The sequence below is a fragment of the Phoxinus phoxinus genome, assembly GCF_949152265.1.
Source record: "Phoxinus phoxinus genome assembly, chromosome: 11".
NCBI lineage: Eukaryota > Metazoa > Chordata > Actinopteri > Cypriniformes > Leuciscidae > Phoxinus > Phoxinus phoxinus.
The window spans coordinates 14,094,775-14,117,509 of record NC_136886.1 but is presented as its reverse complement, the minus strand read 5'-3'; the positions used below and the strand labels follow the sequence as shown (position 1 = coordinate 14,117,509).

Genomic DNA, 22,735 nt, shown 5'->3' with positions numbered 1-22,735 from the left:
TAGAGAAAGAGAGGGTTTAAGGTTACAGATGAACGATTAACAAAACAAATATGGAGATGAATTAAATTATTTTAGAAATGATGACGTCATGGGGAACTAACACACAATATTTTAAGATGCTGCAATGTAAAATTAAATGAGAATATTATCTGGCATGGCGGTATGTGTATTAAAATTGCAATGACAGTAGTAGGTCTGTATGATGTATGTAATATTTGAATACTGTTTGCTATCTTCATTACTGTATGTAAATAAAGATAAAGGCTTTACCTGAGTGGGCAGAGTCGGGTGTGGAACGACAGCCCTGTGTGGGTGAGCGAGGGGACATGTGAGTGGGAGACCCCGGGACACTGTCGCCAGATGAGACTGAGCGGTTCAGCGAGGACAAGCTGCGACTGGTGTGGAGAAGAGTAGCCTGCTTGGTGATCTTACGGAACAGGGAGTTTTTCTTCTTACTGTAATGGATAACCATATACAAACCATAACTGGGACAGTAAATAAAAGCCTGAGGAATTGAAATCAGTGGGACGCAAGTATTTGGAAGATGGTAAATGTTATACATCACCTGTCTGTTCCTTCTCTGGTTTTCGTTCTTTTGTTGCGCCGGGCCATTTTGGACTTGTAGGTGGTTTTGCGTGCAGGGCCAACCTTAATAGATGTATTCTCAAAAGGCGTAGCAGAGATGGACACCTTACTACCACTCTGCAAAAAAAAAAAAAAATTCTGAATACCAATAAATTCAAAAGCAACAAGGCTCATCAGATTATGGCTGCCAATGTACCTTGAGAATGAGCTCTACAACTTCTGTGTGCACAAGTCCATGGACAGGCTCTCCATTAACATGTGTAATAAGATCTCCCTCTCTCAGTCCAGCCTCATGAGCAGGTCCTCCATCCTCCACGTGCTGCAAAGCAATATGTTAGAGCACTCAAAACCACAAATTGGTGCGGTCTCCATCATGGAGAATAATTGTAACTGCCGTACTCACCCAGACCATGTGGTGCACAGTATAAATGTCTGTGTCTCCCATGTAAACCCTGATGGCACGCAGGGTAAAACCGTATTTCTTGCCGGCTCTGTGAATGATTATGGCGGGTTTAACACTGCAGACAGCTGGGGACAGGTCTCGGCTGGGAGAGGAGTCACGTGACGAGGGGTTGGACGAAAGAGAGTGAGGGGACATGGGACTGGCAAGAGGAGAGGCACCATGGTGATCTGAAAGAGAAGAAAAAAGAATTTGAACATCAGTTAAAGTGTGATAGCCACACACATTTCTTCTAAATGATAGGAGATCATCATATATCATCATGTTTGTGATGATGATAAATTCAAGATATAAGGGCAAAAATACCCCTGTATAAGTTTTGTCTCATATTTATATCATGATATAGTTCAGCAATATCAGCAAAAAGTGCTGTTTTTGTCACAAATAACACAAGTGCAAATGTGATATTGATTTTATACACCAGTTCAATAAATATGTAATATTGTGTTATATTTTATACAATTTTATACAAAATATTACCTATAAAGCCAGAGCAGACCTGTTGTGCATCCTTGAGCAAAACACATAATTGTTTTGTTTCTGAATTACGTTTTAAGTTACCGTAATCAATCGGGTAAACCAATGATTCAATGGTCCATTGAAAGGATGTTGATCTAGAGACGTCATGCATGGCAAAATCATGATGACCAATCATATGCACTTACCAGCAGGAATCATTAGTGAGAGGGTAGTTGCTGAGGCTGATTTGATGACTTTGTTTAGTGGGCGTGATGCGTGTTTCTCTGTATCTCCTGATAGCAGTCTGTGGCGAGCTCTTCGAGCCGCCAAATCACTGATGGCTTTAGGAGTGGAGTTTTCAGAACTTTCAGCACTGTAGCGAGAAACTCGATCCAACACATCAGCAGAACTACCAGCTGAAATCACACGCATGCACATAAATTAAAAATGAGAGATGTCAGAGATATGTATACAGAAAATGGCAAACTATCAGAATAATTGAATATGGTGTTACTTGAAATCATAAACCCCAATAATTTTTGCACCTTTTTATGAGACATTTTTACGCCTCATTAAATCTTTGACTTGTCTTGAAAATCTTTTGAACATTTTATTTTTTTTGCTAAAGCTAGTACAGATATTCCCCAGAGTTATTCATAAAGACTGACGTGTGAGAGTGGATTGGCTGATCTGGCTGGAAGTGGAGCCTGGTGTGGTGGGCGATTCATCCAGCCTGAGCTCTCTCTCCACAGGGAGCTCTGGTATGGCCTGAGGCAGATCTTCAACACGAGGGCCCCTCACTGGGGTCTTTCTGCCCCCCACACCGCCATCCTCTTCACTGGAAATGGCAAATCGAGGCATTTCGATGATGGCTGAGCAGCAGCGGCGACGTACAGTCAGAGGTGGGCTGGAATCACTCTCAGTGTGAGACGACTCGGAAACAGAGAGACGCTTCCTTAAGCTGCATAAAAAACCAAACATGTTTATGTCACAATGTTGGACAAATAGTTTTTGTTATTTATTCATCAGATTGATTTGAGGTGTTTCACTCACATCTCGGGCGAGCCAACCAGCCAGCTCCGGTCTCTAGACTTTAGGCCACTGAGACTGTCAATCCGCTCTCCTCCTTCTTCACTCAGACTGCGCTTAGTGGGAGGAGGGGTGCGCTTCTCCTCATGCAAGGAAAGACGCTCCATACTACTATATACCTGAGAGAGGGAGATAGATGGGGAGAGATGAAGACAGATGAAGTTAAAAAGGGAAAAGAGAGAAACAGAAGCAACACTGAACTTTGAAAAAAGTAAAAAAAAATTAAGGCATTAGACTGAACTTATAATTAGGCAGAACAGATACCAACACTAGATTATGATTACACAAGCCGTAAATTGTTGTATAGCAGATACAAAAACTGTAAACTGTGCTGGAAACCACAAACAGTACCACATTTAATAAAGGTTATGAATAATTTCACAGTCCTCTACAGTACTGAAAAGGTACCCTTATCAAAGTACTAAAATGTTTTAAAGTGCAACATTATGTTTCTTTCCGTTCTGTCCCATTTTTATTTATTTTCATATGCCCTATATTCCACCCTGCTTTTAAAGTGCCTTACTTAGCAGAATAATTGTTTCTTTGGATTATTATTAATGAATAAACTATTAATTGAACATCTTATGTCATTTTGTAAAGAGTGTTAGCATGTGTTACTTCACACCTTGCTAAATCGTGGTGAACAGGAGGAGAACTGACGGATCTCCAGATGGTCATCATCATTAGTGTCATCCTCTTCCTCCGAGTCTACATGATGATACCGATCCGAGCGTGCTAGAGGGTTGAAGAAAGATATCTCAGATTGTGTTTTAGAGAACATAAGGCCATGTGGTGTGTGCTGTGCTGCAGGTATGGAAGAGAGTAAAGTATCTTGTTATAAATTTCACTCTATTCCCTGCTGCCTAAAGACGTACTGTCAAAGTAGCTAGTGTCATCCTCCGACTCCAGCTGAGGAATGAACTCTGCCTTCTGCCTCAGGAGACTGTTCCAGTCCAGATCAGTAAAAAAGCGGTTCTGTTTCACCTCAAACGCACTCCCTGTGAGACAGAGAGAGAGAGAGAGAAGATCTCTTCAAATATTTTTCAGAGAACAGAGATGTGGGATTCTTCACAAGATTTTCTGCTCAGGTTTATTCATACACTATTAATCTCAGCACATCAGTCAAGTCACTCCTCTAAGACTAAACCAGAGAATAGATCAAAGAGAAGTCAGTCAGTGTAAGTAAGTGTGAGTTTGTGCGCTAGAACACCTGTCCCCAGACGCTCCAGAGGGTTTTGCCGCAGTAGTTTGGAGATGAGATCTTGAGCCTCAGGAGGCAAAGCTTCGTCACCTTCTGGCCAGATTATCTCATCTATTGAACCAAACATACAGAAATCATCAACAACACAATTAGGTTCACAGGTCAGATTTCATATAAAACTGGCTGGCTAGAGAAAAGTAAGATTAAAACTGATAATTGATTATCACATGCCATACCAGTCAAAAGTTTGGAAACTCACTACTGTATAATGTAATGTTTCTCATGATTAAATATTTTTTTGTACTAGATACGACACTAACCACTGATGACTTGTCCAAACAGTTCCTCGGGTGTATCCCCAAAGAAGGGAGCACAGCCCACAAGAAACTCGTACAAGATGACTCCCATGGCCCACCAGTCCACTGGTTTACCATAGCCCTGCCTCAGAATGACCTCAGGAGCAATGTATTCAGGAGTACCACACACCTGAGAAAGAAAGAGTTTTGAGAACTGCAGTTCATTTTATATATATATATATAAATAAAAAACAGAAACAACACGACAAATTACAGCCCCAGAGGACACTTGTACCTGTTTGTCAAGGAATTCACGGGCATCTTTTTCAATGTGGCCCTCATATAGATTGGTTGTTAAGCTCATTAAACCAATTTTGGACAGGCCGAAGTCTGTCAGTTTGACGTGTCCCATTGAAGTAATCAGGAGACTGTAGAAAAACAGAGAAAAAAATATTCTGACATCAATGAATGTGAAAGTCCATCTATCCATTTAAAACAAATGCTGTCTAAACCAAAGCCAACTGATCTGTTACAGCCTAAGCAAGCAAGCATGCTAAACAAACATGTTTTTATATTCTTTGATAGTTAGTTGGAATCTAAAGAATAAAAAAAACCCTGAAGGAGGTCTTTGACTGAATAATAGTGATACTTAAAGATCTGCAAGCTTCAAAAGTGTGTGAGATGTTAATTTTTCCCCCCAATTAAATTAAGAATAGAAAGTCAACTACAAACAGGGTGGTTTGGTGTTGCATTTTCTTACTTGTCAGGTTTGAGGTCTCTGTGCACAATGCCATAGTTGTGAAGATATTCCAGAGCTAGAACGGTCTCAGCAAAGTACATACGTGCCATGTCCACAGGCAGAGCTCCAATGTGCTTCAGCAAAGTGGCACAGTCCCCACCTGTAGACACAAACAGTTTCAACTACAGCATCACTCTGCGGTGTATCCCATATTGAAGTCCTCCATGAACACAAAGATTTGTGAAAGATGTTGTACGAGTATTTCTTACCCTCCACATACTCCATAACCATGCAAAGATGTCTCCTTGTCTCAAAGGAGCAGAACATGCTGACAACAAAAGGGTTCTCTGCAAATGTCAGGATGTCTCTTTCCACAAAAGCCTGCTGGATCTGGTTTCTCAGGATCAGGTTCTGCTTGTTGATCTTCTTCATGGCAAATCGCTGACGGGTCTCCTTATGCCTCACCAAAAACACAGCCCTGAGTGGAGAGAGGCATGCATCACTTCTAACTGCCTCATTAACCCTACGACTATTAAAGAGATGACATTCTTTTTATAATAATTTCTGTAGCTGTAAAATTCAACTGTCATACCCATAGGCTCCATTACTGATGAGTTTAATGGTCTCAAAGTCTTCCTCACGAGGAGTTTTAGTTTTGGACTGAGGCTGAAGCTGGTGTGGCTGTACGGTGGCTCCTCGACTCTGCATATAAACACAAGCATTTGGTCTTAGTTGAATGCTAGTATACAGAGTCGACAGAGTTATTGAAGACATTTCTATTCTATAACTCACGTCTGTGGAATCAGTCTCTGTCTCTGGTGTTTCAGGGTTACCACTGTCATAGCTACTCAGCTGGGCCATTTCTAGAGAGCGAGAGTGAAAAGAGGGAATGAAAGGGAAAATGTGTAATTGAAAAACAACACATGTTATTGTAGCTCCTGGTAAAAGACTGCAAATCCAATAACATCAGATTTGCTTCATACAGTCCCCAAAAAAAGCATTTGATCACTTACCCCACACTTGACAATATATGAATGACAATGAATTAGATAACAAATTATCATTTGTTTCTAAAGGTGTTACAATCTCATAACATATTTAAGTGTAGCTTAGTGTTCAAATGCTTTTAGGGTGGCTGTATGTAGCATTCTTACCCTCAAGGGGGTCCCTGGTGAGGCCCAGCTGGCTGATGATGTACCGAGGGATGTCAGACTTGATGCCTTGACCTTCTTTAGCATGACCTTCTGCAGCCTCTAACAGGTGGTAGAACTCCTCTGGGTTAAACTCCTAAACACGTACACAGGGAGAAATAGGTTCACATAATATGAACATTAAAATCGAATATCAAATACTTAAGGACAAACATTTCAAATGATGATGAACTTATTACTGTAATAACACTGTATTTATTATGTATTAATAACAGTCAAATATCTATAATCACCATATACAAATTTTTTTTATACAATTTTGGACAAAAATGTCTTCTTATTCAGGAATATTCACACAAAAAGATAACACAATATTACATATGCAGTATGTTAACAAACTATCATTTTAAAATTAAAGAATGTAAGGAAAATAAGCCAAATTAAGTGCCAAAATCAATGTCATTTATTTAAGGAACAGTTTAGATATTTTGTGTGTGTGCTTATTCAGGCAGGTTTGTCTCCAAGTGTCACACTGAGGTATTTGGATGCATTGTACGCACATGAAGCAGAACAGGTTAACAGCTCATTTACTCTCTCAGCTGCTGGTCCTCCATCAGTGCTGAGCTGTACTGTATGTTGTCATACTACTGAATGCACCAGATTACTCAAAATACACATGTGACCACAACCATGCAGCTCCGTGTGGAAGTCAGAGGAGCTTTTATGTTTGCATGTGTGCAGTTTTGGGCACTATAAACTATGACATGGTTTTATAATGCACTGCAGTCTGTCATGATTCTTTAAACAAAACAATGAATCACACACATCATTGTGCATTTTGAAGCTTTGCAGTTTGGTCTTTATTCACAAAGTAAATTTTAATTAATGATATGGTACTGAGCATGTGCTTCATTAGTTATGGGAAAGCAGTTTGCTCTGATGCCTCGCTAAAACGTATCTCAAAGATTCCTGATTAGACTCCTTTCAAATATCAGTGCTTACCAAACACTCCAGCAGACGGGCGGGCCGGGCGATGACTATCATCAGTTTCTTTACCAGCTGGGTGACAAACGTCACCTCCCCACTTTCTGAACGCTCATGAGCCTAGCAATAGACAGAAAAGACAATAGTTTTGGAATAGCACACTATTCAGTTTGCAGCATGTACATGTATACTGTGTACTGAATGACTGGAACACCTAGTAAATCTGTCAAAATGAGCAGTATACAAATTAGAGAACACAATGCAATGTTAAACTTGACCTTCCATTTCCACTGAGACAATTAAGCCAGAAGCGATATCAATCACTAAAAGATAGTTGAATGAAGTGTACAGAGAGAGTGCATAAAAAGTAAGAGCGTAAAAGGAGCAGAAGCAGGAGAGTTCATCAATTGGGTAGAGAAGAGCTGTTTAGAGTCGATGGTTAAACAGTCGGCTGATGGTAATAGAGCCATCTCTGACAGACAGCACAGTCACCTCAGGGGATGTCTAATCAACCTCTGAATTATTTATACAGGTAATGAAACCGCCAGTGAATCACACACACTCAGGATAATAAAGGGTCTCTGCACTGAGTAAATACACTATAGCGTGTCAGAAGTAACAGGAGTGAGAGCTGTAGGATGATGGAGGGATTTGGTTTAGCACACCCTAAACTAGATGAAAGTAGATGCTCTATACTCAGCTATACATAAGGTCAATAGAAGATTCCCAGGATTCCTTTAGGGCCAGACGTCATGGTGACAGCCAGGTCACTAAAGTGACCCTGACTTGAGATTGGCTCCTGTGGTTTTTAACGATGCAACCATGGGAGACTGAATGCTATAGACTGATCATTTTAAAAGGTACATCTAGTCTGACCTTAAGACAAATGTCCAGTTAAATAAATAAAGCCTATTGCTGAGGACAAAGAAGAGAAGGGATTTGAAAAAACTCAGGTCAATAGTCCAAGACCACATACAAAAAAAAAGAAAAAAAAAGAGAAGATGAATGAATAAAACTGTTACTATAACATCTTTCAATATGAACTGGGGATGCATGTATCATATCACTTATGAGCCAATATTTTGTCGAAATGTCACTATTGGTCCATATGAGATATTAGCAAATATTTAATTCTGCACACTCATTTCATCCTATTTTCGCATTTGGATTATCTCTGCTGTCATTTAGATAATACTGATCATTATTATTTGACATTATTAAATTGAACATATCACAAAATTTACATTTATTATATTAATATATTAATATATTTATTTCTTATTTACATGATTTCATACCTTTTAAGTAGAATGTTGTGATGCCAAGCAATAAACAATATGGATTTTATTTGTTGTGCTTTTTTCATTTTCTTTTTCTAAATACAAAATAGCATTAAATTTGAATTCTGGACATAATATCACAAATATTATTGTTGTGTTGGTATCTGTCAGAATTTTAGGCAACACTTTATTTTACAGTGTCCTTGTTACATATGTTACATGTACTTACTATAATAATAATAACAGTAAATTATGCATAATTATATGCAACTAACCCTAACCCTAACCCTATAGTAAATACATGTTGTTAATTAATATTACTCAGTACTTAAATGTATAATTAATTACACTGTAACAATGACACCTTAAAATAAAGTGTAACCGAATTTTAAAATGAGGGTGTCATATAGTGTCATACTCTACAACAAATAACAAAGAACTACTATGATTCACAATTCAAATTTGAATAAAGTAACCCCTAGCAGGTGAATTATAAACATTAAAATAGTCTAGTTACAGTACATGTTTTAGTGCTAAACTGTCAACAAGTCTTCAAATCAACAACATAAAATAGCATCTGAGACTATGACCTTGACTCAATGCAACCCTGGAAAGTAAAAACAATCATAAACTCAACTGTTGGATCCACATGGTTTCTGAGCGTGCTCTGCTCCCAACGCTCTAAAACGTGCTGAAGAACCTCCTCTTCCTCCAGCCGCCTCTGCCACGAAACGCAGGACATCCTTCGAGCGAGCGAGGAAGCGTTAAATGGAGAAGTTGGGAATGCTTTTCTGAGTTCACCTGCTGAAGATGCGATTTATACCGCGTCCCTGTCTGGCCCACCTGTCACCATCAGCTCCCAAACTAAAGCAGCCAATTAGCACGGGCAGGATGATGTCATCCCTACTCGCCTGAATGCCAAGTATGTCAGCGGTGATAGCGTGGCGACTGCATGAGATCACAATGTGCGCATTTTTGATTCTGGCAGGCAACAGCAACGGGATGGTTATGGACAACCAACCGAAAGAGGGGAAAACCCGACCTGATCCCTCCTTCCAATCTCAATCTCTCCCTTTCTCTCCCTCTCTCTCTCCTGCCTTGTCTCTCACTCCCCACACCCCCCTCTTGGGTGCCTGAAATACTCATCCGTCACCAGTGGTGGTTACTGGGGTGTGAAATTAAATTCAGGAAGGTGCTACACCCCCCATTCAAATACACAACAAACACACACACTCTCGTACATTCCTGCACACATACGATTTGTGGGATCAGAATGGGACCTCTGGGAGTCATAACGCTGCCCCTGTGGCACTGTAACTGAGCTAATCAAGACATCAACGACATCTCCTGAGTCCTGACTAATGCAGATGTGACAGGTGACCACAGACTCAACAGAATAACGAACGAACATCAAGGAACCAAAAACACGTGATAGAGTTCTTTATGACTACCCAGCAGTATAGACATGACCTCTGGCCTGCTGTGATGACATCATACTTAGGCAGACATGGATTTATGGACATGGACCTCACTGAAGCTGTACGTGTCGTGACAAGGAGTCAATATTCTTGAAATATATGCCATCAGCTTCCAACATACTCTCCACACGTGGCTGTCTTTGCATACTCACATCCTGGTGTAGCTTCTCAAGGTTCTCCTGTAGCTCGTAGAAGTAGCGGGAGGTGATGAGACCCTCGCGGGATTTGTCCAGGCAGTCCCGAGACAGTTCGATGACCTGGTGGTGGATGAAGCTAAGGACGCCGTCAGCTAAAGGCATGACTTTGTCAGGAGCTGATGAGGATATAAAATCAGCCAACCGTTCCTCCATCTGAGCAGTAGCCTGTGGGACAGAAAGATCCTAGTTCAATAAAGGCCAAGCTATGGAGAAACAGAGGCATCCAGCCACCCATAATGCAGGACTACATTTAGTCAGATATATTTGTATTTATTGATTTAATTTTTTTAACCATATTAATGACCAATTTTTTTCCAAATCCTTTAATTAACAAAATAAAAAAGTCAGTTTTGTCATTATATTACACCTTTAAACACATTCTGACATAGCTGAGCAGGCCAGAGCAAATGAAAAAAAGACATGTAATATTTTTCTACAGTTATAAAGCAACAGTGAGTGATTTACATATTTATTTATTCATTGTCTGTACACATTTATGCTAATTAAATGTCTTTGTTTTGTTTTCATTTATTTTATTTCAAAGTATTATAAGTATTACTTACAAAGTATTGTATTATTAGTATTATTAATATTTTTATATAACAGTTATTATTAAATTAACATTCTGGCACCTTAGTATTTATTAACAGTAAATATATTTTTCTCTCTTTTCTGTCACTGAGTGTATTGGTGCTTTAGCAATGTCATGTCAATAAAGTAGTTTAACATGTGAAGATGAGACTCCAGTGTATTTGAGTTGTGCAAGTTCTGCGTCAGTTTTAGACCTCACCTTAGGGAAACGCTCCTTGTAAACATGGTTCATCATGATGATCTCATGGTCAAATGATATGGGTGAGCGTCCAGGGCTGAAGAACAGAAGAAAGAAAAATAAGTGGAGAAAAGAATCAACAAATGGGACTTACCTTACCTTTCTTTTTGTTGCTGATAAACCCTACTGTCCCTCTGCCTTTAAAGCAAATTTTGTTTAGTGCCCTATACCTGTAATCTAATGTGGATGATACACTGGAGCACCTGTATTTTCTGACATAGCCAACCTCATTCATGTCAAAGTAGCATCTTCAATCAGAGACGCTCCACAGGGAATATTGAGAGATATGGCTTGTGTAGATATACTAGTATGTGTGTGTGTGCGTACGTTTTATTCAGGGACACAGATTACAGATGCAGCTGGGACCACATGAGTCACTCCGGTTAGTAAAGGTAAGCTGGTCATGTGACCCGAGGATGAGGTAATGCTATAAGTCGTCATTCGAAGGCTTGCGTTCCCTATTAGCCCACCTGATTGAATAAAAAAGATGTGTGCTGTAGAGAAATGCGCCAACACACACACTTACACACTAAATTGGCTCATCTACAGGTGTGTCAATAACAATATGAGACAGGGGGAAAATATTCTAGTCAAATCTTCAACTTACTTGAGGGCCATTTCAATCAAAAATTACGATCTGACCATGACTGCGGTAAAGGTTAACTCTGACAGAGATTGATTCGCAGCTGAAGGGAGCTGCATTAACAATCACACTGAGAATATTTCTCCTGCTGAGTGAGGTAGAGAGAAAAGACGAGGGAAAATGAACATGCCTTGGAGCGATCCTCTACTTTTATTAAATAAAGAATTTACTGTGTGCAAAGAATCAATGTGAACCTCCTGCGGTGCAATAACATTCTGCATTCAGACAGATGATAATTAGTGAATGTAATTATTTTTCTCAGATGGATGCAGAAATGTCCTTGCAGCCCCCCAAAATCATCATGTTTTTCAGAAACGACCTTGAAAAAAAGATTCTAGTTGTAGTTTTGAGCCACATGGATTTAATTGAAGTAATGTTCTGTGCAGGAACATAATGGAGGAAATAAAGAAAGGACAGCTATTCATGTACGATTTATTATGGGAGAAAAGAATGTAGTGTTTGGGTTAGGAAGTATAAAAATTAAATTGAGTGATAAAAGTAGAGGAACAAATTTGAACAAATTCCTAAGTATGAAACTTTGACATGCCATTTTCTCTTACAGCTCTTTGAGGATAGATGTGTTCTTACTTTTCCAAGGAATTTGGACTTTATTGCATTAGAATATGCCTACGTCCTAATATATTCTACACAATAAGCAAGTATTTAGTATGTCTAAATATTCAGTATTTACAAAATAGAAAGCGGACAATACCCGGATCACCTGCTACTTCCGTTATAGATTCTGATGTGCACTTTACTATCCCAAAGGTTGGAGAACAGTGAAGTGACGTCAAAGGTTACATGACAATGCCAACACGGCAGATTGAAATGCTTTTGAAGAAAGCAGCAAGGCTGATCAAAAATACAGTAATATCAGTAATATTGTAAAATATAATTACAATTTAAAATAACCACTTTTTAATGGTTTAACAAATATATTGAAATAAAAAGTAATTAAATTCTTAATTGAATTCCTTAATGTTTGAGAACGTCATTAAATAAAGTATTCGTAAAAAATATTTTGTCTCAGGAAACTGCCTGTTATTTGTCACTCGCATCACCCTGGTTAGGACACAGCTTTACAATGAGGGACAAAATATGAATGTTGGTTTCAGTAACTGTAAAAATGTAAAGTTATCTGAAAAGAATTTGAAGACTAACCGAAAGAGATGCTATCACATGGAACAAAAGACAAACAAAGGGAGGGACAGACAGAGAGAGAGGGGAGATGATGAGAGTGTGTAAATGTGTCACAGTTGAGCACAGAAATGACCTCTAAATCCCTCCGAGGTGCTGGAAACCAGGGAAATCAGCTAGTTAATTGGCCGTGACAGAATGGTCTGCACTAACACAAACACACACAATCGGATGACATCACCAACAAAGCCATAGACAGTGTAGACACATTCTAAAGCCATAGTCATTTTAGACACATTCTGATATATTATGCATGTTAATTAAAAAAAAAAAGAAATGGCTTGGCTAGCCGGAAGGAATCCAGAATGTGTCCGTTTGTATTTTGGCACTGAGCCCTTTATTAAAATAATATTCTAATTTCCAGCTACTGCTACCAAACCATTTGACATATGGATGATGGATGGTGACCACTGCACATTGAGCTCATTACTCATCGACTGTGTGTTTGAGTGAGTTAAAAGATGTAAAGAGGAAGAATGATGGAGAACCGTGAGTGAACACTGCATGAAGAAGCGTCGCTGTCAATTCTCTCTGCATGTCTGCTGTCCAGGGCGTGAAATTAGCATAATACTGCTACATTTCCTCGTCTCTAATTAACCAGTTTGAGCTTGACTGCAAATCCCCTCAACCTCCTCCCTCATCCAGTCTTTTCATCCTTCTCTCCCTTCTTTTAACAGTAGAAATGGATAATCCTGGGAAGCGATAATCTGTAAAATGTGGCAACAGCAAACCTCACTATCTCATCCAATATTTATGGATCTAATTCAGGAGTGCTGAACCCCCTGCTGAGTGTGTCTAGATACTAAAAGAGGCAAGGCCAGTGTTTCCTGAATAAGTCATCTTAACAGAAAAAGAGAAAGAGCCAAAGGGGAAGGAGAGCGAGGAAGAGAGATGTGTTTACAGATAAGAAGCTCATGAAGGAGGTCTCTTTCTTAGCGTTCAGGAGGAAATAATTTAGTCTGTCAGGTCCTGGGCAGAAGTTTGAATGACTACTAGTGTCATCATACAACTCTACTGCAGAAAAAGAGCGGATACAAATAATCCAGGTCACATTGCACATGAAAAGGAAAATAAAAAATAAAACATAATTTCACAAATACTTTAAAGACTTCGCAGAGATTTTAATTGTAGGTCTATTAACATTTATTTATTTAAAAAACTATATAAATATATACAACCACCCAATGCAAGGTTTGTGCAACAGCTGCCCTAAACTAACAGTATTAGTAATTACCAAAATCAATTTTTATGTTTCTGTAATGGTTAATCCACCAGTATGTGTAAGCTCTTTATTCACAGTTGGCCAAGTCAAAGTCCGGACTTCTTGAATCCTATTGAACAATTTTTTTTGATTTAGTGGATTCAAAATAGGTCGCACAAAAGTTTCTTCAAAAGCGAGTCTTTGAGAACAACTAGAAACTATTTGGAATAATTCCAATACAACAGAGACTGTGGAAAAGTACAGTACATAAAAACAATGCCAGCCAGAACGCAAGCTGTTATCAAGGCCAAAAGACGGCATGCAAAATATTAAGTTTTTTGGTTATTATGTGTGAATAAAGGGGTGTGAATTTTTAGTTTTAAATAAGTTTTCGACAGATTCCTGATTATATTTATCTTTATAATGACAGGTGGTCTATTAAATTTGTTAAGGACTGTATATATTTGATATTTTTTGGATATTATTTTCATGACAACTATGGACATTTCTCCTCTATCATGCTCATCAACCATGACTGATCTGGACATTCAACCTCTGAGTTTTTTGGGGGGGTAATTTTCATTATTCTTATTGGTGACTTCTATTACCGGTACTCATTACTGTAATACAGTTTTTTATTACTACCGGTAAATCAGAATAAAGGCAGTAAAACAAATACTTCATATAAAAATATAATGATTACCGGTATTTTACAGTAATATGATTTTGTTTTTTTGCTTTACAGTAATAAGAATTTGTGGAAATAATGGTCATTCAATTAAATTTACATTTAATTTAAAATTTACAATTTGCATTATTCTTGGGTTAAATATGATACGGACATTTTATTGACAGACAGAGAGAGGCATGAAGAAGATGGAAGGCAGAGGACTGAAGAGGCATCAATGTGAAGGGCACAAAGGCTGAATTATTTGTCTTCTACCTTAGAGGAGGGAGTTAAGAGTCTAGAGAATGAGGTGGCAGAGTCCTGTCAGATCTGAAGATTTGGCCTTTAAGAGTGAGTGAGTGAGAGCCGGAGGGCCCAGCTGACATCACACACACTCACAACGTCATGTTCACTTGAAAGGCAACTTTTGATTGCTGTGAAATGGGAATCTGTAAGTGTTTGTACCTGAGACTGCGGGAACGCGGTCGCATGGCTGGCGATCTTCTCCCGTCCTCATCCGTGATGCTCTCTGAGCTGAAGTGTTTGGTGAGGAAATGCAGCTCGTCTGCAGTGGGCTGGAAGGGCAACTGGTGCAGCTTCTCCTGAGATGAACATGATGACTGTGAGAAGCAGAGAGGGAGGGATTACAAGGACAGAAGGCATTGCATAGGCTGCCCTGACTCTTAATCAACTGCATTTGTTTGCCGAAAAGTTGTTGATTGTTAGTCTTTGCAAATAAATTTTCAGGCCAAATGGGAAAAATATTGAAAATTAATAAATACATTTATTTAACTGTAATATATAGTTGTTGTTTTTTTATGTTTTTATAAATAAATAATACAATCACGAGAAAATGTCCAGGTTATATTTCAAGTTAAATCAAAAGAAATTAAGTTACTAATTATATTTTGCATAAAGAAATTGGAACCTATTGTAGGACCATTAATTGCATTGTGATTTAACTACTTATTACTTTAATACAAAAAAACAAAACAAAAATCTTATAACTATATTACATGATGATAATTGCCATTAAAATAATATGACATAGCAAAAAATCTTAATGACCCTACAATATGCTTTATTTTCATTATAATACAATTTTTTATTTCTGGACATTTCTTAAGAGTTTTTTTGTGAATTTGTATTATTTTTTAGTTCTTAATCAGTAGATTTTCCCCCTTATGTTTTGAGTTGAATAAAATCTCTGCAGCCTTTAGAATATAAATTTGGCCTGAACTAGAAAATGTATTTTTATCTTTCTGCAGAGACTTTAATGGGGCTTGTGCGTTTTGAACTGATTCCCCAATGAAAGCAGCAGCCAGACTGAGTTACAGTCAATTTTCGGGGACAGAACTCTTTTGAAGTGACTGCATTGATATGAAGCTACTGGCTTTACTTCAGGCTAAGGGGGCCTGCTTTGTGCCTAGAGTTTATCCCACTGTAGGGTCAATAGGATAAACCTTCCGGGCAAGTTAAGGCTTGGGATCAAATGCAATACCAAACAGTGAGGCATATATCTGGGGGTTGATACAACACGGAGGGACTACAGAAAGAACGCGAGCACAAACACACACACAGATACTCACCGAGACTGTTGAGCTGGGGGTGTTGGTTCCATAGCCAGAGGACGGCAGAGAGGCGAGAGACCAGCGACGACCATCCGTCCTAAAAGTGTGGATGAGGGAAAGGTGAAAATCTGGTCTTGACAAATCACTGCTGATATTCTTGCAAGTTATCAGGACCAGAAATACATAGCACTAGGAGCATTCAGACGAACAACAATAAAAATCACACAATCAGAGCAGAATAAAGCACCACAGATTAAAATGTCCACAAAAACATTTGAACAATAAACAATGACAATGATTATTAAATTCAACTGTGCAGCTAAATAAGGCTTGCATATGAGCGCCATTTAGCATCTGTGATAATGGCTAAGCTGCCCATACAGGAACTTACTTTTATTTCAGATAAGCATATGAAGCCTTTTCATGCAGATCAAATAAATAACACAGTGTGAATTCACCCTACGTGGCATGATGGCTTTTAGCACACAACAGCAACACGTTGATATATCAAATCAATGATGAATGATATTAGGAATTTAGCAGAGAGTAAAGCATCCCTTTACTTGGACACAAGTCATTTTGCATAATCTATTTGACCCCTGATTACAATGTGCAAAACATACACAAGACATTAATGATTTTAATAATCACAGGCACAACTGTAGCAAATAAGACATTAAAAAATACAGTAACATTTAAAAGTTTGGGGTCAGTAAGATTTTTTTTTAAAGAAATTAATTTAGCAAGGATGCGTTAAATTGATCGAATGTGACACTAGAGACATTGTTTAAGAAATGCAATGCTTATTAATCAAAGAATCCTTCAATATGAAGAGTTGTTCATGTCAAGTTCATACCAAATTCATGTAATGTTTGGTTTTCACAAAAATGTTAGGCAGAACAATGGTTTTCAAGATTGATAATAATAAGTAATAATAAATATTTATTGGGCAGTAAATCTGCATATTAGAATAATTTCTGAAAAATCATGTGGCACTGAAGACTGGAGTAATTGCTGTTGAAAATTCCCTTTTGCTATAATAGGAATAAAATGCATATTAAAATATAAAACAGTTATTTTAAATTGCAATAATCTTTCACACTATTACTGTTTTTTATGCAGAGACTTTCAAAAACATGAAAAATCTTACAAACCCCAAACTTTTGAATGGCAGTGTACATCTTTAATTTAAATATGAAAATATTGCACAAGAAAACATATAGCCAACATTTAGCACTTGTTTACATCTTTTAATTATATATATATAAGAGAGAGAGAGAGAGAGAGAGAGAGAGAGAGAGAGAGAGAGAGAGAGAGAGAGAGAGAGAGAGAGAGAGAGAGAATATTTATAATTTAATTTATGCCAAGAAACTTGTGGAATATTTTTTATAAGAATGGATATCAGTTCTAAGCACACAGGCAAGCTGAACGAGGTGGGATGATTAATAATTTAACATTCCAATTCGTAAATGAAGTTGTCTGAGATGTATTTAAACACATCTGACTGTCAGCTCTAATGAAATGGAAACACGATGTTTGGTGTAAACAGCCATGCTGAAAGCAGACACAGGAGATGATGTTGTAAGGGAAGCGGGGGTAATTATTACCTGTCAGCCCTGTGTCCATGGCTGTATGGAAGAGAGTACAGCATTAAAAAGAGATGCTACTGTGAAGGCATCTGATCTAATGTGGATCTTTTACTTTCTCATGACCTTCACTCACACTAGCAGATTCAGCTCTCCCTTACATTAAATGTGGAATTCGTATACACTCGAATTGGATTCTTGTCTTTAAAGTTATTTTGTAACATTAGCGTGATGTACTTTGTCCATTAGGTGGCACTGTTGGTCCGTGAGCGATTTGGACTGGATGACTCAATGGTCTTTGCTCTATGGCTGACATTCAAACGAATCCTTTTAATTAAGCCTGGGGTCATCAGCTCTGTGTGTTCTCTCCCAGTTGTTAAAGCATTACCATCTTTTGCTGCTCAATTACCAATTCAGATTTGCTCATTATCATTCTTGGTGTCATTATTCAGAGCCACAGTGAAGGATTATGGGATATTACAAATGAATTGAAAGTGAGGTGCTTAATAACCAGCAGATGAGAGGCAAACTATGACAACAATATTTGCAAGAAGAGCTTACTTGCTCAGTAGTACTTGCTCAAACAGGATAAAGACTGTCAAAAGTTTTATTAGAACTTACTCAAAGAATGTGAAATATTGTACAATTAAATGTTTTGTTCTATGCTGGTAAACTGTGACTCACCTGCGAGCTGGCACAAAAGAGAAGTGGGCCGCAGTGTTTGGGGAGAAATTGCGTGGACTGTCCAATGGGCTGGATCCTGAAAAAGACCAAAAACTTGACATTTAGGGAATTATTCACTACAATGAAGCTCAACTACCCATTATCAGGCCAGACTGGTACAAATAACTACCGAAAAAAGCACACACTTCATACTTCAGACCACTAGGAGGCATATCATGCTCATCATAAGTAAACATAATTGCCCTACGGTCCTTACCTCTTCTTTTCTGCTAAAATCTTTCCCCTTTACTTTATTCATCAAAGCCCTTTTAAGATAACAGAACCCTTCAGAAGAGTGGGCTTCTTATGTAGGCTGTGTAGAGACCAGAGGTACAGGGATAAAACACACTTTGATCACAAGTCTTTTCTTTTCTCCTGCACTGCTCTCTGAGAATAGATTAGTGCACAGAATGTGAAGCACTTACGGTGTTTAAGTGCTTTAGACAACAGGGCTCCTTCCATTAAAAATGCCTCAAGTAGAGTGAAATTTCATAATGAATGATTTGCAGACCATGAGCAAAGAATCCTTTATTGATTAACTGATTAATTGATTAGCTTTATCTCTATTCCAATGGTATTTAAATGGCAAGAAGATTTCATAGCCTGGGCTCACAGTATGGTATATTTTGAAGTCACAATTTAGGATTACATACACTACATAGCTTATAGATTAAGACATGCATAACTGCTATGCCTAATGTTACTAGAAAAGAAAAAAAAAGATCTAAAAAACACTATTCCTAGTCATGTGTGAATTATGAAGCACAGATCCAGGCATCATCAATCAATCCAGTCAATCCGAGCAACGGGGTGCTCCTATCTGGACTGTCTAGTACAGCTCCAGTCCAGTCACAATCCCCCATGCATTAATCATGCATTAATGCATTCGTCAAGCGGCCTGTGCCAAATCTTAAATATTAATGAGAGCATAATTCTTTGTCAGGAAGTGACTGTAGGAACAGCTGCGCACAGCTGGACTGGGACACGGAGCAGTGTGGATCTGTCACGGAGATGCATTCATTTCAAGGAGAATCCCATCACGGAGAGTGTAGGAGAAGGCATAATGGTGTGCTACACAGCGAAACATCTGCTTATTTTTCATCACGAAAACTGGAGAGGATGAAGGGTTAGCTGAAGAGAAGCAGACTCTCTCTCATACGATATACAGCTGAGAGAAGAAAACCAATCAGCACCCTGTTGAATTACACATGCTACGTTCACACCACAGCTGGAGGTGGTACGGACCCGTTTTTTGGATGATAGTGTGAAAATCACAGAATCTTGTGTGAAAATCTTGTTTTCATGTGTGAAAATAAACAGCATACTAACAGATTTTTAAAAATGCCAATTCAATATGAACACTGAGGAATAAATGAAATGTTTTTGTCAATCTAACTCGACATCCTTCATCACTGCATGCTTAATTTATCCTTGAATCATTCATAATATGAATGTATATATTGCACAATATTAAGTACTGCACAGAAAAATTAAAAATAAAACATAAAAATACAATTAAATAACATTATATATATAGATAAAATATTATTACATTTTGATAAATATTAAAGGGGTCATGACATGAGAAACCAAATTTGCCTTGATCTTTTGGTATATAAGAGGTCTTTGTGTCATTAAAACGTCCTGCAAGTTTCATAGCTTAAGACGTCCTCCCCATTATAAACGAATCATTTATTTAATCAAGCTCTAAATACAGCTCGTTCTGGATCCATGGTAAGAAGTGACGTCACGGTACGAAGTGACGTACCAGCGTTTGCATATTACCGCCTCCGTCACAAGACAACTACACTTAAAGCGCAAGACAACTACGCTCATTTCGTATCATTGTCGCGCCCGCGCGCCGCGCGCCTCACAAGTGCTCGTTCGAGTGGGTCTGTGTACAGGGAAATTACGATGCCGCAGATGTGCTGTTCCTGGCTGTGGACAAACAACATCTTTGAATACGCTGCCGAAAGATCCAGTCGTCAGGGGAAAATGGATGCACTTTATTTTTTGCGGACGTCTCAGTCACGGCAGTGTTAGTTTAAGCGTTTGTTCTTTGAAGGATGACTGTTTTGAGAACAAATCCCAAAATGATTCTGGCTTTGCCAGAAAACTGTTGCTCAAAGATAAGCTCAACAACGACGACGCAAACTGTAAGTAATGTATTTAAAACTTTAAACTACTTTTTAAATACGCTGAATCCGCACAGGTTCTGGCTGGGGGCGTTAATAACTGATGCATAGGCACTGACGTTAGCCAATCATAACAGTGGGCGTTAACACTGAACTCTTAAAGGGGAAACACCCCCAAAACAGACTGTTTGATTCAGAGGATGAGAAACAGGGTGGGAAAAGGTCATAAATCACTACATTTTAAAAGTTTTTTGTAAAAAAAACTATAGTAATACTATAATTGCACCTAAGGGAACATAATAATAAAATAAAAAAACCCATGTCATGACCCCTTTAAAATACTAATGCTAATGAAAAAAAAAACGTTTTATGTGAAGTCACATAAAATGATACAATAACATTTATGAATAAAAATAATTAATTTGTATTAAATAAATAAATAATAATGTTTAAAACTTACAGAGAGGAAAATTAAGAGCTGGAATTTACAAAGGATGCTGGATAAATGCCATGACACCAGGCTTTGCTTTTAACAGCAGGACACCAAAAACAGTACTGCTGCTACATATCCGGTTAAACATATATTTAAAAATCAGATGTTTTGTGATCTTCCTTTTTTCACATAGTGATCAGTTATGTTCTATACAGACCAATCTAATATGCTTACTGAAAGAACAGCATCACAGTAGTACTGAGTGTTTTCCCAGTTCTTTCAGATCTATTTGTATTAAGTGTAATGATTCACAAAGCATTGAGTGCAGTATTTAATTCTTGTGCTGCTGGTGTCATAACCTGGCAAACGGCTTCCTAAAAAACAGACTGTAATGGGCACAGTGTAGCAGTGCATACCCCCTGTTGATTGTGCTCAGTTGAGTTTGAAATAATTTAGCCTCCGCCGCTTTTGTTGGCAGTCACATTAAAATGCTGCTAATGGCTTTGAAGTGCTTAAAATGAAGCAGCATTTGGGTTTATGTTCCATTTTAGATTTAAATATTGCAAGCACACAACTGCAAGTGATGCAGTATGGACAAAAAACAAACAATGTTTCCTCATGTGATTTATATCAGGACCGAGCACTTCAAAGTACAATATTAATATAAAAACCCTGAATCTTTATTCTACAATGCATGGTGACAAACTAATCTTTTTGTTGTCTCTTTACATACTGTACTGTGTGTGCTGATGGTTTAATCCAGTAATTCGGTGAGAAGATGGAGTTGACAAGCCGACGTCAATGATTAGGACTGCAGCACAGTATTTACCATTTTAAGAGCCCGGCTGAACAGTGTGATCTGAACGCTTTATGTGTGCTCATGACTGGAGATCAGTTATAAACACACAATCAGTCATCTCTTTAATCTCTCTACACACAAACACACACAAGAGAGAGTGAGAGAGAGAGCTTTGAGAGCTGATCTCTCCATTTCTCTTTCATGCTCAGGGGATACACCCACCGGAGCAGCAGCACCTTTACTAAGTGTTTTTTCAACAGCTCCAGCTTTATTAAAGCATTACTGTGATAACTGCTGTGACACCAAGGCTTTCTCCCAGAAATGATTGTTGAGGTGCGACCGGTTTTAATTTCTCTACAAAACGTTCGCTAATTACTGCACCGAATGTGCGGTGAGCTGACACAGTGACCTATCCACTCTTCTATCATATAACCAATTAAACTTAATCTTTACGTTCTTAACTTTAAAGCAGATTTTAGGTTGGTTAATATTAGCCGTCAATCACTCCCTTTCACTGCGCTCCGCTGTCACGTGACAAGGAGCTAACTAGCGTGCAAAATGTAAAGAGCTGAAGAGAGAGGATAAAAAGAATAGTTACATATCTCATACCCAGCACTTGATTTGTATTGGTTAACTACTTCACTAAAACACTCCCAACATTTCAGTTGTGGTGCTCCTAAATTTTTGCTAGTGCTTCAAAGTGCTTTGTAAAGTATTTAACCATTTCTCGTTTTTTTTCTGAATGACAAATCACTAATATATTGTATTGTTTTTATTAAATACTAAACCTCAAAGTGAAAGATTTTAATATTAGTTTTATAATAATAAAACAATGGTACATTTATAAACAAACACTAAAAAATGCTGAAAATTTGTATTGTTCATACTTCATAGTTAAGTTCATAATAACTAGCCTAATTAATTAATGTAAGCAAACTGATTGTAAGCAATAAACATATTTTTGGTGTTTGTGGTCACTGCCATGTTGAAAATACTTCAAGTTCCAATTTTATTAGTGGACTGAGAGGTTCT

The 22,735-nt window shown here is 38.1% G+C and overlaps 1 protein-coding gene across 7 annotated transcripts in view; it reads right to left on the bottom strand.

Moving 5' to 3' along the window:
* The window catches only part of mast2 (microtubule associated serine/threonine kinase 2), a 130,278-nt gene that overhangs the window by 5,454 nt on the left and 102,089 nt on the right, over nt 1–22,735 (bottom strand). For 4 of the 7 annotated variants that reach the window (XM_079628677.1, XM_079628678.1, XM_079628681.1 and 1 more), the window contains 24 exons: nt 18,298–18,373; nt 17,635–17,655; nt 16,046–16,124; nt 14,922–15,076; nt 10,710–10,785; nt 9,875–10,084; nt 6,983–7,084; nt 5,984–6,116; nt 5,622–5,692; nt 5,422–5,531; nt 5,099–5,307; nt 4,851–4,989; nt 4,386–4,518; nt 4,115–4,280; nt 3,804–3,905; nt 3,469–3,591; nt 3,219–3,328; nt 2,558–2,712; nt 2,173–2,465; nt 1,711–1,920; nt 989–1,215; nt 782–904; nt 566–702; nt 271–455 (listed from right to left, as the gene is read on the bottom strand). In XM_079628677.1, coding sequence (XP_079484803.1) covers nt 271–455; nt 566–702; nt 782–904; nt 989–1,215; nt 1,711–1,920; nt 2,173–2,465; nt 2,558–2,712; nt 3,219–3,328; nt 3,469–3,591; nt 3,804–3,905; nt 4,115–4,280; nt 4,386–4,518; nt 4,851–4,989; nt 5,099–5,307; nt 5,422–5,531; nt 5,622–5,692; nt 5,984–6,116; nt 6,983–7,084; nt 9,875–10,084; nt 10,710–10,785; nt 14,922–15,076; nt 16,046–16,124; nt 17,635–17,655; nt 18,298–18,373 — 3,345 coding nt within the window. The remainder of the gene's footprint in view (nt 1–270; nt 456–565; nt 703–781; nt 905–988; nt 1,216–1,710; nt 1,921–2,172; nt 2,466–2,557; nt 2,713–3,218; nt 3,329–3,468; nt 3,592–3,803; nt 3,906–4,114; nt 4,281–4,385; nt 4,519–4,850; nt 4,990–5,098; nt 5,308–5,421; nt 5,532–5,621; nt 5,693–5,983; nt 6,117–6,982; nt 7,085–9,874; nt 10,085–10,709; nt 10,786–14,921; nt 15,077–16,045; nt 16,125–17,634; nt 17,656–18,297; nt 18,374–22,735) is intronic. The other 3 variants (XM_079628679.1, XM_079628682.1, XM_079628683.1) reach the window with 1 other exon arrangement.